At 43.6% G+C, this 17,359-nt stretch overlaps 2 protein-coding genes across 7 annotated transcripts in view; both read right to left on the bottom strand.

Moving 5' to 3' along the window:
* Positions 1-2,483, bottom strand: part of LOC119651174 (congested-like trachea protein) — a 35,625-nt gene extending 33,142 nt beyond the window's left edge. The window contains exons 1-2 of one of the 4 annotated variants that reach the window (XM_038054594.1): positions 2,103-2,483; positions 1,871-2,020 (exon numbers count right to left, since the gene is read on the bottom strand). In XM_038054594.1, coding sequence (XP_037910522.1) covers positions 1,871-1,966 — 96 coding nt within the window. In that variant the 5' untranslated portion in view covers positions 1,967-2,020; positions 2,103-2,483. Of the gene's footprint in view, positions 1-1,870; positions 2,024-2,098 lie in introns of all 4 variants that reach the window. The other 3 variants (XM_038054596.1, XM_038054595.1, XM_038054593.1) reach the window with 3 other exon arrangements.
* A 9,289-nt stretch (positions 2,484-11,772) lies between these two features.
* The window catches only part of LOC119650708 (peroxiredoxin-6), a 35,347-nt gene continuing 29,760 nt past the window's right edge, over positions 11,773-17,359 (bottom strand). For 2 of the 3 annotated variants that reach the window (XM_038053714.1, XM_038053713.1), the window contains exons 2-6: positions 12,740-12,854; positions 12,492-12,667; positions 12,235-12,427; positions 12,096-12,168; positions 11,773-12,037 (exon numbers count right to left, since the gene is read on the bottom strand). In XM_038053714.1, coding sequence (XP_037909642.1) covers positions 11,909-12,037; positions 12,096-12,168; positions 12,235-12,427; positions 12,492-12,667; positions 12,740-12,825 — 657 coding nt within the window. In that variant the 5' untranslated portion in view covers positions 12,826-12,854 and the 3' untranslated portion in view covers positions 11,773-11,908. Of the gene's footprint in view, positions 12,038-12,095; positions 12,169-12,234; positions 12,428-12,491; positions 12,668-12,739; positions 13,070-17,359 lie in introns of those variants that run through there. The other variant, XM_038053712.1, reaches the window with a different exon arrangement.

Below are 17,359 nucleotides of genomic sequence, written 5' to 3' on the forward strand. Positions count from 1 at the left end.
AATCACAAGAACAACTATAAAAAAACCCAAATGGTGGAAAAAAATTTTTCAGAAGATAAAACACTGAAGGGGACAATTGGTCCCCGAAATACGTATTTGTTTAAATTGAATACTTTTAGCCAATGAAACGGAAAAATATTTTTCAAGGCAATCTCTCATTTTACAAAAACTATTTCGCTCGAAACGTCTCACCATAGGGTCAAATCTCTTACTGTCCAAGACTAAGATCTTGCCAGTCCTCATGTATTACTCGGCGACCTGGGTTCTTAGCAAGAAAAATTGCAAACTCTTGACCGCGTTCGAGAGAGCAATCTTCCGCAGAATTTTTGGCCCAATACATGAGGATGGACGATTCCGTAGCCTACATAATGAGCGGATGAGCTGGTAATGGATAAAATCCGGCTCGATAGGTTGCGGTGGGCGGGTCGCTAATCCGTATGGATGAAGATGATCCAACCGGGCAAATGTGAAGATAGAATACAAACTGGACTAAGGGTTACTAGTGCCTGGCGCAGGAAGGTGGAACTGCGGATCAACTGAGCCAAAACCACCATAGTACCATTCACTAGGAGGCGTAAACTTGATCATCTGGGAGCCATAACATTACAAGATATGGAGGTGAAAGGAGAAACAGAGGTTAACATTTATTTAATATTTATTTGGAAATTACGCTAGACCAAAAATTATTCTGGAAGACACATGTTGGAAACACTTGCCGGAAAGCGACGAGGGCTCTGATGACTTGTAGATCCATAGCAGGAAAAAAATGGAGGTGCAGCCCGAAGATACTACTTTGGAAATATACTGCAATAGTAAGGCCAATGATTACCTATGGAGCGGTAATCTGAGCAGAAAGAACCGAACTCAGCACACAAGCCAGGGAATTATATAAGCTCCAAAGGCTGGCTTACGTGTTTATCAGTGGGGCAATGAGGACATGCCCGATGGCATCCCTGGAGGTCCTTCTGGGCAGCGATCGAAGCGCTTAGGTCCAACCAGGTGAACTCTAAACTGGCGAGGAAATGCCTTGAGAAACGGCTCGTCCAACAAGGTCTGGATACTTTGGGTTCCAGGCCATGCTGGGATGGAAGGCAACGAGGCAGCGGACGAACTACCCAAGAAGGGAGCAGGGACGCCTTTACACGGGCCAGAACCCTTCTGTGGAATCAGAAACGGCCTCATGGCTATGAATCTAAGAAATGAAGAGGAACGGTTGAGAGAACTATACTGGGCAGGCCTACCAGGGATGGAGCAATCCAGGGTGCTTATTGGGGGATACGAACCCATACGCACAAAGGATTGCTTAAACCTCACCAAAAAGAACCTCCGAATCATAGTGGGAATCAAAGTTCCTGACGGTTATAGGCCTGCTTGAGATACTATGATCACTAGGTACACTATAACCAGTAAAAGGGGCACAATAGTTCTTTAAGGACGCGGTGCGTTCCCTTAACAGAATAATAATAATAACACCGCCAATACAATAAGAGAAACTTGACCTCATTGGAACTTCTAAACGGTTGCCCGTCATCTGATGATGCGACTTTTATGAAATGTACAACGTTTACTTTCATTTTTATGTGTTGTATGCATTGTTTTACTAAAAAAAACTGAACAGAGTAACAACTCTATTGATGCATATTTATGTATAGTATAACCTGTTTGAATGGTGTAGAAACATACGCAAAGTACCGTCACAGTTCCCCTAATTTATGACTGGAAAGCTTTCTATATGATTTGAAAAAAAATCCAATGCGTTGAAACTTCGGATGATTAATCCATATCAATTCATGAATACCACTCAGAACAATTGTACTTTAAACCCACATATCACAAGTCAATCGAAGCGTGTTTCATAATCACAAATTACCTTTATCGTATCGAGAGGATGACCGGCCAGAACCGTGCAGATCCCGCCGAATCCTCCACACAGGAAATACTTAACCGGGCTGGTGTGTTCTCCCATTGTGCCTGCGAGTTCCTCCTTCCGCAACTATCCACCCACGAGAATCCAATGGAACTGCTAAAAATACATGAACCAAAATTTTGTCGTAACACTCAAGATATTGTTGGCCGGCATATCAAGTGAACTTTGTACCTACAATGCCTCAAACTTATTTTCTGCCGCGGTCGCTCCCAAAACAACCAAGTTGACCCTCGGACAAGTCTACTTTTCAATGTACTTTCACCTGTTCGACCGCGTTCGATTGCAAATTTTAATCCGGAATTAAGAGGACACGTCGAATCGTAGCCAAAAGATCAAGACCAAAACCGGCCGAGAGCAGACCCAACTCAGAATTTCAAATTTACTTGGAACGAAAAGATCCAAAATCAAATCTTCTTCCCTCAAGTCGGCAGGTCTTAGTGCAGAGCGGCTCTCGTCTGCCAACTGACGGGGGAAATTAGGAACAATTATGGAATTAATTTGATGACGTTTCAAATGTCATTTCCCCCGATCAAATTGTCAAAACAAAGTCTCGTTTCTGAAATTTCAAATGCATAACACCGAGACCGAGATATTCTTATCACAGCGAGCAGCTTTCTTGAGAGAGCAGCTTCGCTCTGATTGGAACCGGTTCGATAGCAACCGTTTCGTGGGGTTGTGGCAGCACTGGTGAGTAAGGAATAATGCAATGGAAATTGTCGGTTACATTGCTCAAGTAAGAGCTGATCAAAATTAAGCTCCTTTTTCGTTACAAATTATATAATAAAAGCGGTCTTTCGCTTGAATACTGGTTCCACTGTACAAACGAACACTTACTGCTAGTTTTCAGCTCTTAAGAATTGTTATTTCATGGCAAGATTTGTTGTAAAAATGTAGAGACTTCAGCAAAAAGCAAAAAAATAATGAAACGCATAAAAAATCGCCCTGAAAACTTAATCGATAAGAAGCAGGCTGTTCTCTTATAAATTATCTTGCACTGATCACATTGCGAGGGTGGTCAAAGGGTAGTATAGGTCCCGGGGCGAAACGTGGATTGGTACCCACGATGGAGCATAAAACCTGGGAAATGCCTGCTGAACCAACACCAACAGCTCTACTACCAAACCCTATCTCCACCTCCACGTGGTGACCGCTGGGAGTTCTTTCTTGACGAAAAGCTGCGGACGGAGAAGGATGAAGGCGAGTCTCCCGCGCCTAAAAACGGGACAAACTGTACCAACTGGTCCTCCAGGTTGGGGGTTGGGTAGGGCTGACAACCCTACACGGAAAACAACCTGTTACGAAGCCACAACAGGAGCCTCGGATAGGACGGATGTTAAAACGACGGACCCGGCAACGACAAAGGAACAACGATTTGCGCATTTTCTCATGGAACGTGCGCTCCCTGTACAGAGATGAAGCTGATAAGCAGCTAGCCGATACCCTGTCCCAATATAGGGCTGATGTAACAGCATTGCAAGAGATGCGATGGACAGGGACCGGTTTCCTGGAGAAGAGCCGCTACACCATATATTATAGCGGCCATCCAGTAAACCATGTGCTCGGAGTAGGTTTCTTAGTCAGCCAAAAAATGAAACCTGCTGTTATCGGCTTTGAAAGTATAAGCGAACGGCTATGCACTCTGCGCTTGCGAGGCAAGTTTAGAAATATAAGCCTCATAAACGTTCACGCCCCTACAGAGGAGACTGCAGAGTCGGAGAAGGATACCTTCTACGAGGCAGTAGAAAGAACCCTCGAAGCCTGTCCCAGATATGATATCAAAATCATACTTGGGGATTTTAACAGCCAAGTAGGGAAGGAGCCCGTATTCAGGCGATACGTTGGCTCCCATAGCTTACACGAAAAAACAAATGATAACGGACTGCGGACTATTCAATTAGCAGGGTCACACGAAATGGTTGTTGGAAGTACCTGGTTTGCGCGGAAAGCGGTCCACAAACATACGTGGGCCTCTCCAGACGGGACCACTTTCAACCAAATTGACCACGTGTTGATCGAACGCCGCCACCTCTCAGCCTTGATGAATGTCAGAACATATAGGGGGGCCAATATAGACTCGGATCACTATCTCGTTGGCATGGTGCTCCGAGCTCGAATAACAATACCTCCTAGAATCCCCTCTGACAATCAGGTGAGAGTGAACACTGAAGCCATCCACAACACAACCCTCCGCGACACCTATAAGAGGGAAATGGATGCCACAATAACCGCAGTCAATAGAGGACCTGGAGATGAAGCATCAACTAATGATCTTCACAACCACCTGAAGAACGTTATCATGGATACGGCCACAAATATACTTGGCCCCAGCCGCAAAAGGAGTCGGAACGGCTGGTTTGATGATGAATGTAAGCTAGCAACGGAACGGAAGAATGCCGCATACCGAGTAATGTTGCATTCTCAAAGAACGCGGGCACGCGCAGAGACTTATCACGAACTCCGTCGAGCGGAGAAGCGACTTCACAGACGGAAAAAGGAAGCCTGGGAGAACCAACAAGTCTGTGAACCAGAAAAGTACAGGGAGCAACCGCACCAGGCGCGGAAGTTTTACCAACAAGTCAGCAGGATGAAGCCTTATACACCTCGATGCTCATCCTGCCGAGACAAAGAGGGAAATCTGATTTCCGACAGAATGGGCATATTAGAGCGATGGGTTGAGTACTTTGATGAGCTACTGAACAACCAGAACACCGGCGAGTTGGAGGTCCCGCCAACTGAAGACGACGGACAAATACTGCCACCACCAAGTTTAGGAGAAACAGTCCGTGCAATTCATCGGCTAAAAAATCATAAGTCGCCAGGAGCCGATGGAATTACAGCCGAATTGGTTAAATATGGAGGCGACCAGTTACACCGAGTGGTTCATCAACTTGTGCTCAAGGTATGGGACAGCGAATCAATGCCTGACGATTGGCAGCGAGGCATTATCTGTCTCATACATAAAAAGGGAGATATCACACAGTGCAGCAATTATAGAGGTATCACGTTGCTGAGTACCATCTATAAGATATTCTCCACTATCTTGCTAGGCCGGATAGCCCCATACGCCCAGAACATCATTGGCCCATACCAAAGAGGCTTCACTCCAGGCAAATCAGCAACAGATCAGATTTTCTCTCTGCGGCAGGCGATGGAAAAACTGTTGGAATATGGACAACAGTTGCACCATCTGTTCATCGACTTTAAAGCCGCCTATGATAGCATAGCCAGGGTAAAACTGTACACGGCCATGAGAGAATTCGGTATCCCGACGAAATTAATAAGACTGACTAGGCTGACCCTGACCAATGTGCGAGGCCAGATAAAAGCAGCAGGATCACTCTCAAGACCATTCGACATCAACAACGGTCTACGACAAGGGGATGCGCTATCATGCGTCCTCTTTAACCTGGCCCTCGAGAAGGTGATCCGTGATGCTGACGTGAATGCAAGAGGTACGATCCTCTTCAAGTCCACCCAACTACTGGCCTATGCTGACGATATCGACATCATGGGAAGAACCACCCGAGACGTTCAAACTGCCTTCATCCAGATCGAGCAGGCGGCGCGAGATCTTGGGCTGCACATCAATGAAGGCAAGACAAAATACATGGTGGCAACGTCAGCACCGAAGACGAATCAACCAACAACATCAAACCGCACTGGTCAAACACAAGCACGAACAAAAATAAGGATAGGGGAATACAACTTTGAGACCGTTGACAATTTCTCCTATCTAGGGTCGAAAATCACAACCGATAACAACTACGATGATGAAATCCGCGCACGGTTGTTGTCAGCCAACAGAGCCTATTTCAGCTTACAAAAACTGTTCCGCTCGAAACGTCTCACCATAGGGTCAAAGCTCTTACTGTACAAGACTATGATCTTGCCAGTCCTCATGTATTCCTCGGAAACTTGGGTTCTTAGCAAGAAAAATTGCGAACTCTTGGCCGCGTTCGAGAGAAGAATCCTCCGAAGAATTTTTGGCCCCCTACATGAGGATGGACGATTCCGTAGCCTACACAATGACGAAATCTATGAGCGATACCATGACCGTCCGGTTGTGGATAAAATCCGGCTCAATAGGTTACGGTGGGCGGGTCACTTAATCCGTATGGATGAAGATGATCCCACCCGGAAAGTCTATAAGGGCAATATCTATGGTAGGAAAAGAAGACGAGGCAGACCCTGCCTAAGATGGAGCGATGGCGTGGGCCAGGACGCCAGACAGCTTTTAGGGATATCGAATTGGTGGACCTCGGCGCAAAACCGGGATGTCTGGAGTTCCTTATTAAGGCAGGCCTAGACCGGATACCGGTTGTTGCGCCGTTGATGATGATGATGATCACATTGCTTCGTGCAGGCCATAGTCAGACGAAATTTCAAACTACATCAGAGGGCCGGGCAGCTTTTAAGGATATCGAATTGGTGAACTTTGGCGCAAAGCCAAGATGTTTGGAGTCCCTTATTAATACAGGACAATACGTAGTATATGAATATATTACGTATAATATCCTCTTTCAGGTAATATTGACATTCAAAGTTCTGAATTTGGAATGAAGCGACAACTTTAACCTATTACAACTTTGTTAGTAATAGTGCGATTTACACCAAACTTGGTAGGATCATCCTGTATATTATAGCCTACATTATTACAAAGTAAGATTTTGCAGCCAATTACTAAAAATAATAGCAATATACTATTATTAAATTTATTTGAAAAAATCTCGGTATGAAGGATATTTCGGAGCCTAGGCACCACATACTCAATACTCAATAGTCGATCTGACATATGTGAATACCACAGGAGGAGGAGTACCGAGGAGAATGGCATGGTCTGTCAGTGAGCATTATACTCATAGTGACCACCACGCAATTTTCCTCCAGATCGAACATGGGCCATGTGGCGATGTCCATTCCCGCGGAGCTGGAAACCAGGGCTGGTCCATGTTCCGATGCATTCATAGAGATGCTATTGGGAGACCACAATCCCGGTGGTGCGGCTACAGGAAAGGTAAAGATAATGATGTAACGCATAACGAGAGCATGCGAGGCTGCTATCCTCGCAAAAAAGCGCTCAAATTGGTGGAATGAAGAGATCGCGGTGTTGCGGTGTTCTCGAGCTAGAAGGATCTGGCAATGATCTAGAGGAAGACCGGACCTCAACGAGAAACGACAAGTATATGTGAATTTTCGAAGTAGTTTTAAGCAGACTATACGGACCAGCAAGCGAGAATGCTTCAAGGAACTTTGCGTAGAGACATGTCAAAGCCCCTGGGGAACAGTGTACAGGGTGGTAATGAAGAAGATGAGAGGGCGGACACCACATCGTGATGGCGCTCTTTCCCCGGATAAAGGGGAGCGCACCATACCTGCGGTAGCTGAGGAGGAACATGCGCAAATTTGCCGGAGAATTGGTGATAACAAAGTACCCGGTCTGGATGTTTTCAATAGAGCTCTTAAACTCGCTGTTAAAACCAGACCCGACTGGTTTATCAGCGTATTTGAAATATGCATGGTAGAAGGAGTTTTTCTCGATCGGTGGAAGAGGCAAAAACTAGTCTTGCTCCCGAAGCCGAATAAGCACCCAATCGATCATCGTACCGACCGATTTGCCTTATTAACACGGTAGGAAGGATGCTCTAAAGGGCTATCTACAATAGACTGCTCCCTATCATTGAATATACGGATGGACTATCGGAGCGACAATTTGGATTTCGACAAGCCCACTCAAAGATCGACGCCGTAGATATTGTTTTGAAGCTGGCTCGAGACGGGATGTCTAATAAATGCTGTGTCGTGGTGACGTTAGATGTCGAAAATGCGTTCAATTTCGTTAGCTGGGAGTGGATAAAAAGCTCACTGACTAAAACGGGTGTCGCTAGTTATTTGACTCCTCGAAAGTTACATCTCGGAGAGGGCACTTTGGCACGATACGGATGAGGGATCCAAGTAGTACACCGTCACCGCAAGAGTACTACAGGGCTCAGTGTTGGGTCCTCTCCTGTGGAACGTGATGTACAATGGGGTCCTTGTCTTTCTGATGCCAAAGGAGGCCACGATAATCGATTTCGCAGATGATCTATCTGTGGTTGTCGTCGCGAAACAACCTGAAGGCGTTGAAGTGTACGCTAAAGAAATCATAAACGCCATAAAAGCGTGGCTGGAGATGGTCCAGCTTGGCCTTACGGAACAAAAGACGGAGGCGGTCTTGATTACCAACCATAGGAAGAGGAATACGGTTAATATTCACTTCGAAACCGGTAATCAAATACCTGGGGGTGATGATTGACACTAAAATAAATTTCAAGGGACATCTGGACTATGCCTGTGATAAAGCGCAAATAACAGCGCGGATGATGCCTAACATTGGAAGCCGAACATGCAGTCGCACACTATTATACGCAGCACCAGTTTGGGAGGAAGCACTAGCATGTGAGAGTAATGGGAGGAGGGTAAATATGTCCTAGTGGCGCTAACGGTGTGCAGTGCCGCCTGTACGAGAAAAGGAGAATGAATCCACTTGGAAAGGATACAGAATAACGAAAGGCGACAAAGTGACAGTCGCTGGAAAAGTGGCAGCAACGGCGAGATGACTCGCAGAGGGGTCGCTGGACCCACACTTTGATTACCCGTATTGAGGAGTGGATCCAGGGATGACACGGCGAAATTAACTACCATCTGACGCAATTCATGTCAGGTCATGGTGGTTACAGGAAGTATCTGCACCAATTCAGGCTGGATGATTTTCCCTTTTGTTCTGAATGTTGATCTGGAGCATTTATGTTCCACTGTCCACGATTTTGCTCAGAGGGCAGGAGCCTGGAATCGTCGAGGAAACGTTGAAGTCGGAGGGAAACTGGTGTGCGGAGAACTCCACAATAAAAAGTATACAGAAGGAACTTGAAAAAATTGAGTGCGCAAGAATGGAAGGTTTGGTTGCTTAAAGCACAGTCCACCCCGCGAAATAATGCTTTGCGACGGTTCCGCGGGGAAGGAAAAAGGAAAAAGTGGGGGTGGTTTTAGTGGGTGAGAATCTCATACACTGCTGCGGCAGTGTCTGTCAAATTTCCACCTCCATCCATAAAAAAAGGCTGACAGAGAGACGATAAACCGATTTTAATAAGGTTTTGTTTTACACAAAAGAGTGAATTCGAGCTTTTGAGTCATATGAGGGGGGCGGGGTTCACTTTCCATTGCTACTGTCATATATAGCCACACAGGAACAACATTAGCACAGAACAGTCCCAACTTGATCTTAATGTTAAGATAACTGGATTTCCAGATTTTAGACAGGGCAGCGAAAGCTGATCTAGCGGTGTTAATGCATCGGACACCATCCAGTTCGGTGAAGTGTTCTTTGCCCCTCTTCAGTTGTTCATCATCGTGAATGAGAAGTCTACAGTTGGCGTCCCTCCCAGCTCCATCGAAAGATTTACGACCACATACAAACTCTTTCGTGATGCGGTGTACATTTTTGAAATCATTGCTATTTGCGGCATCCTCCGCTTCCCTGACCAGCGCACTTGCAAATTCTCTGTTGTTACGGCGTATGTTACACTGAACTTCTCGGGATTTCGCTCGGTATAGGAATTCGAGCACGCCGTTCATCCCGTTCATCGATTCTCCTCCACGATTCCGCAATAAGCCAGATTTTATGACGCCCCTTCGGACGCGGCCAACGCCCTGTGAGTGTTTTTAATGGCGACCCAATACTCTCCGATATTCTCCGACACGGTAGTCAGTAGATCTGCCGTTCGATCAGCCAGATAGCTCTCCCCCTATCAAGCGACAGCTGGCTCGTACAAGCGATCAAAGTTAAACTTAGGGGATCGCAGCTCCCCAACCCTGCGAGAAGTGGCGGACGCAAGCGAACGTAAGCGACCACCAGATGTTGATCCCTTTCGAAGCCGATGACAGCGCTTTTGTTGCGCACATCCAGAAGACAACTCCTAAATCTAGTACTGATCGCGAGTGGTCAATCTGATTGCTCGCACCGTGTCGGCCTGTTGAAACCAAACTGACCTTATGACAGCAAGATGTTGTCAGATCTCACCGTGGCATTAAGATCACCCATTACGAACATAATTCATATTTAGGAAGGTTCCCCAGAACCGCGTTGCTCGTAGAAAGCATCTTTCTCCACTATAACGGAAGTCTTCGTTGGTGCGTAGCTTTGTAGGATTATGATTGGAGAGTTGGACTTAATATACAATAAGAGAATTAAAGGCGAAATATATTTTCAAGCTTGAAAAATTGCAAAGCAAAAACATTCTTCTTCTGAGGTTGTGACAAGTATATGCCTCTGCTTGTATCAGATGTCAGATAGACAAATGTCTGTTTCAGATATTCTATATCAGACAAATGTCTGAGCCAGCTTCAGACATCAGACCGTCTGTATCAGACAACAGGTAGATAGTTGTCTGTGTCTAAAGTAAACCGATAATTGAGCAATTGAATCACAGAGAACGTGCATATAAATAATTTCCGTACGAAATTCGCATATACATTTATGTAAATATTCAAGTTTTTTAATGGAGAATAGTCCAGCTCACAGTGCACACATATATTTGTATGCAACTCATACAGTCTGATGTCTGAAGCTGGCTCAGATAATTATCTGATACAGAATATCTGAAACAGACATTTGTCTATCTGATATCTGATACAGATATTTGTCTATCTGATACAGGCAGAGGCATTTACTTGACACAACCCCAGAAGAAGAAGAATGTTTTTGCTTTGCAATTCTTCAGGCTTAAAAATATTTTTCGCCTTTAATTCTCTTATTGGATATTAAGTTCAAAAATATTTTTTTTTTGAGAATGTCAAGTGATGACGGCTTTACGGCTAAGCTCTAAACGAGGGGTCCGTGGACCAAAAAAAGAGGGAGTAAGTTGCTCCCCATTTGGTCCGGTCCAGCATTAAGTTGATGCGGACTTAGGACCCCACAATTCTCAAAAAAAAATATTTTGAGCTCTGGCCAAGCTCTGGTCAATAAGGCGGATTTGCGCTCAATATAATTCGTAGTCATGTCGTGTTCTGCAAATTATATTAAGGAGCACTCAACATCTGCGAACCGCTTCGATCACACTGCTCCCAGGGCAGAGGTGAGGCAGCGTCTGACGACTTGCCTCTGACCTGATAAGAAACCGTAAAGCCGTCTTCGTCTGACATTTCTATTAAGTCCAAACCCACCATACATACGTACAACATGATCAGATCATTAAGGCGCTAATATTCGCTATCCAGGCGAATATTATCATTACGATAGAAAAAAAACTTATCGCACTTGGAAATATAGGTATTCACGACACAGAATTCCTATTCGTACTTGTAAATACGAATAGGTTTGTATTCACTTTCGGACGTGAGAATACAGCCGTATTCGTATTCACTTGTGTAAATACCAAATAGCTAGAATTTAAATCTACTAAACTAGATGCTGGTGAGGTATTAGAAATAAGTGATTTATAAAGACATTCCAAGCCCTTAGCATTTTCTACACATGTTGAGAAGTCTGAATCCGAAAATAACGGCCAAAACGGTAATAGTCATATTTCATTCGATTTTTCTTAACCACTTTCCGAAAACGTCGAATTCAATCTTCATGATTTGAAGAGTCCCATCAATCTAAATTATGTAGAATCATCTTTAATCTCAGTGAAAATAAGTTTGAATAAAAACCTCTTTTAACATCGGCCACACACATCGCCTATGGTTTGCATCGCAATTATTTCACAAACGTAGTGAAAAGTATTTCAAAATCTGCGAATCGAAATGAGGTAATATTAAGTAAAATCTAAAACATTGTTGTTGTGTTTAAATAAAATGAAAGACAGAACTTTAAATGCCTTCCACACAATATGTGCTTTAATAAACTATATATCAAACTTTATGCTTCTCCGAAAATAGTGAGTGCTCTTCATAAATGCAAACAAAAAGTGGAATTCCTTTTTAAGGCCGCCGTGATTAATACATTCAAGGTTGTGGTGTCTTCCTGATGTATCCTTTTCCTGATGGCACTTCAACCTTAGTAACTCCCTTTGGAAATAGCCCAGGAACGTCAGCATCATCAACAGTTGGAATCACCATGCATTCATCGCCGTTCTGGTAATACATCACTTTTTATGCTAAAAAATATAAAAATAGAAATGAAATTTCTTACCTTCCAGTCAACAGGAGTTGCAACTTTATTGCTATCGGTGAGTTGGAGAGAATCGAGAACTCTTAAGATTTCACTGGAAAATCATGAAAACAGAGAAATATCAATAAACGGAAGAGACCGACTTTGATGATTTATTTACTCGAAATTTCTTCCGGTTGTTGCGGGGTATAGCAGGGAAAGTCGAAATTTCCTCTTATCATCAACTATAAATACTGCGCGGCAAGTTAATGGTAGTCCATCCTTACTGATTTCATCTTTATCCAACATATTCAATTTTACAGCTAGTTCTCGATTTTCATCAGCAATAATTGGATATGGGAATTCGGTCAAGTCTATACGAAACCAAAACCAAATTAAATTTCTGATGCAAACATATACAATTTCTAATCCACTCACTTCCGTAGCTCTTAATGTCTTCAATCCACCCTTTATGAGATTCCACCGAGTCAATCGATAGTGCGATCGGCTTACAGTTTCGTTTTTCGAATTCCGGTATCAGTTGTGCAACGCGTGCTAATTCTGTGGTGCATACCGGGGTGTAGTCGCCGGGATGTGAAAATAAAATGCCCCATCTAGGAAAAAGTGTATTATTATGATTGAAAAGGCCAAAGGAGTTGTTATAAGAATAAATATTCAAAACTTACGATTCACCAAGCCATTCGTAAAAATCAATTGGTCCATCTGAAGTGTCCGCTTGGAAATTCGGAAATTGATCGCCAATTCCAATCATTGAGCTTGATGATATGCTGGCAAAAAATCCTAAGGTAGGAAGGCAAAGTTTAAATAAATTAAATGATATTAATGGGTTTATTGCTGGACACGACATGGTTATTGTTTAAGCGTTAGTGTTCTTTATAATTTAAAATAAACCGAGACTGATGAACGTGTGGCAATGTCTGAAAGCAGCAGATGTTTGTTTATTCACTAAACAGATTTTGTTATTCGATTTGTAGCTAGCACACAAGTGATTCTTATCTTTCCATTAAGTCAATGTTAATATGCTCTTATCGAAAGCCTGAAGATTCGCTAATGAATAAGAGCAATCAATTGAACGACCTTTAGTGATAGCGTTTCTAAAAAAGTTATTCTCTTGAATCAACTCTTCTCTGACTCTAGAGTTTTGTGATCGTTTTAGAAATTTTAATGAATAAATTTTACAGCAGATTCATTTCAGTGTATCACAGTATGAAAACGGAATCGATAATCATTTTAGTCTAATTTTACCATGTTCAGACAGACAGAAAAAAACCAGGCGGTGAGAAAATTTTATGTTAAATCGACCAACCGTCTAAGAATTCGATCCCTTTCCATTATGGTTCATACATAACGTTCGTACTCAATGTAAATTCCCCTTTTGAAACGGCTGAATTTACACGCAAACCCCACCGGCTCGAAGACGCTGAAAAATTATTTTTGGAGATCTTCATAGTAAAGAAACCACAGCGGACCAAGTGTCGTTAGTAAATAAAAGTTTTGAAAAGCTTTCAAATAGCCAGTAGGAGACGTAACAAGGGAAGAAACTATAATCGACATTGACACCACTACAAAATCCCGAACGGAAGATGAAAAAGAGGTCGGCAACGATCTTCACTCTTCAAATGAAACAAACAAACCTAGGATAGAACCAAACATATTAGGCGATTGCAATAATGAAACTACAAGCAGGCTCGCAATATTTTGGTTCGATCGTGTCAGCTGCCAATCTTGATTTATACAGATGTTGCAGATCATTATCAACGATGCAACAACCGGTATTCGGTCTAGGCCTGCCTTAATAAGGAACTCTAGATACCCTGGTTTTGCGCCGAGGTCCACCAATTCGATATCCCTAAAAGCTGTCTGACTTCCTGACCTACGCCATCTCTCCATCTCAGGCAGGATCTGCCTCGTCTTCTTTTTCTACCATAGATATTGCTCTTATAGACTTTCCGGGTGGGATCATCCTCATCCATACGGATTAAATGACCCGCCCACCGCAACCTATTGAGTCGAATTTTATCCACAACTTGACGGTCATGGTATTGCTCATATATTTCGCCGTTATGTAGGCTACGGAATCGTCCATCCTCATGTAGGGGGTCAAAAATTCTTGGGAGGATTCTTCTCTCGAACGCGGCCAACAGTTCGCAATTTTTCTTGCTAAGAACCCAAGTTTCCGAGGAATACATGAGGACTGGCAAGATCATTGTCTTGTACAGTAAGAGCTTTGACCCTATAGTGAGACGTTTCGAGCGGAACAGTTTCGTACCTCTTGCATTTACCTCAGCATCAGGATCACTTTCTCCAGGGCCAGGTTAAAGAGGACGTATGATAGGGCATCTCCTTGTCGAAGAACAATGTTTATGTCGAATGGTCTTGAGAGTGATCCTGCTGCTTTTATCTGGCCTCACACATTGGTCAGGGTCTGCCTAGTCAGTCTTATCAATTTCGTCGGGATACCGAATTCTCTTATGGCCGTGTACAGTTTTACCTTGGCTATGTTATCATAGGCAGCTGTCCATATTCGAACAGTTTTTCCATCGCTTGCCGCAGAGATGTTGCAGATCACATTGCTAAAATAGCTTGGAAAGGGTTTGTATTCGATGTAATTATTATAGAAGTTAGAATGATGTCGTAGTTAACCCTGTTTTTTTGCTTGTTTGCTTTTTTTGCCCCGCCTACACCTACTTAAAACCGTCTTTAGGCAAACTCTGCAAAAATTGGCTGCAAAATATATTCTAATAGGAAGAATTAAAGAAACCCGCCCAAATCTGCTACAATTGACGAACAAAGAAGACCAAAATTTTAACCGAAGCGACCTAAGAATTATGAAGTTGATCTGTGATATCTGCAAGTAGCCGATCCTAGGAGATCTAAAGGGAATGTGCATCTGAGCAGTTGCAATCTCACTCTGATATTGATAGACCAGTAGCTTACTCCAAACTGCAATTTTATTTTATTATGTATATATATATTTCGGGAGCAACTTACTTCCTTCATCAGTACAAAGCTTTGTACTGATAAGTTGCTCCCGAAATCTATATATATACATAATAAAATAAAATTGTAGTTTGGAGTAAGCTATTGGTCTATCAATTTTAGACTAACCTATAAATAGAAGACAATATCTAACCTCTCAGTCCGATATTAATAAATTCTGGAAACTAATAGAGCCCTCACCAACACTACTGTACACAAGGATTAACGCAGATATAAAGCCATTAGAAAGAGGAAGGCTCGGCAGAACTTCAGGCACTAAGGAGGGGGGACTAAAGGATGAATTCTGCCTGTCAGAACCTTTTCCATCATCCTTACGGGAAGAGGCGGAAGAAAGGGAAGCTGGTGATGCGGACTGCCTGGTTTAACGCCGGTATGTTACAATGGATTCTGTGATCCTAGGAAGGCCCCAAGCCGGCGACAGAAAAAGGCGTTGCGAAGGAAGAAGAAGCATTTTGGGAATAAGGACATGGACGTGGCTATATCACTAGGTGCGCTAATGTCCACAGAGATCACAGACAAGGAAGCGGGATTTTCAGCGGAAGGTGGGGATAAACTTGTAACCCCAGTGAGATCCACACCACTCTTCTGTCAGCGGTAATGCACGCAAGAAGCGTAAAACCAGCATATCTGTGGTGGGCAACGCTTTATTGTGCCTATAACCACGCGTCCTGCGGGGACTAAGAGCGGGGTAAAAGGAGGCGACCAAATTAGCGAGAGAAATCTAAATGAAGTTGGTTCCTCCCATAGGAATACGAACACGAAGGCGGGAAGGAAGAGGACGTATGCGCAAGCTGTAGCCTCAGTTGTCAGCTGTCGTTTCCCGGGATGCCTGTGGAAAAAATACTGGAACCTAAAACGAAGCCAAGATCAAGTTTTTCCCGATGGGCATCTCCATTTCGAGTGCACTGATGAGACTGCCTTAAAGTGTCTCCAGCAGGTAATCCCGGCTTTGATTTCTGGCGGTTGGCCTAAGTACACTATCGTAAACATTGAGTTGCGCAGGACAGAACATGTCGGATGTTTGTTACCGGGCCCTCGAAAGAAGGCAGGAGACATCTTCCGCATGTTAGGTGAACAGAACCCGAGCATGAACTTCGGATAGCAAGGCCAAATCTACAAACATGGAGGGTTTCAGCTTTGTATTCGAACTGGACCAAAAGAGTCTAATGTCCTCAGGGGAAGACGCTATATGGTGCTGCATTTAGATAGATTGGAATTCAATCATATCAGGAAACTATAGAGCATCATCTCCATTTTGAGAGCGAAGAATGATGGTCTTCAATTCACACAATATAGAGCAAATTACAGCATCTTCGGTGCGCTTTTCCACAAGGGAGTGGGCACGGAGGATAGTGCATATAGTGGCGGACCCACCGTATGGGGGTTCCCACAAATAAAGAGACTACAGAGTGAATCCTACCTGCTAGTAATTCTCCTCCCTGCGGGATGAGATGAGACCTTTCATAGATGAGGACATGGGAACTGCTGTACCTTCAAGTGCGGCTATTCTCAGATAAATCAAACACGAGAGATCGAGTCTTTGGGGGTACAATGTGGGGGAAACTCCGTCACACGCGAACCGTGACATATGCTTCTAACAGTTTCCCATTACAAATTAGACTAAGTTTATGTCGAAAAATATAAACATTGGTCAAATTAACCTGCAACATGAAAGAGCCTCCTCCTATCTGCTGGGAGTTGCATGACAATCCTGCATTTTCCTGATGCAAGAGCCATGACTTCGAATTAATAGAATCTGTGGCATTGAATCAGTAAAGGGGGCTAGGATCTTCTGCGATGAAAGATCATCGGTCATTGTACAATACCATATTAATGGCGAGAGGAAAAACATCATAGTTGCCCCGGCTTATTTACCTTTTAATTCTTTGTATCCTCCACCGATGCGTGTATGCAAAATCAAGTTCCCTCAAGCTCTTAATAGGTTGCGATGCAAACGCTCAACTTATTTGTTGGAGCAGTAGCAAATGCAATCCAAGAGGAGAAAAGCTATTTGATTGCATCACTTCAACTGGTCTCATGATTGCTAACGTAGGGTGCGCCCCTACGTTCGTGGGACCGGGAAAAAGTGAAGTAATTGAATTAACAATCTGTACTTCAAAATTGTTACGTGTTACACACATTGGCGGATGCTAGGCGAAGTCTCATTGTCACATCACCGATACCTAGAATTCAATCTCACTATTGCGGGCGAATAGTCTGTAATACAAAGACGTAACCCCAGGAAAACGGATTGGATAAAGTTCAATGAATTTCTTGGCAATAAA

The sequence above is a fragment of the Hermetia illucens genome, chromosome 3, assembly GCF_905115235.1.
Source record: "Hermetia illucens chromosome 3, iHerIll2.2.curated.20191125, whole genome shotgun sequence".
Classification (NCBI taxonomy): Eukaryota; Metazoa; Arthropoda; class Insecta; order Diptera; family Stratiomyidae; genus Hermetia; species Hermetia illucens.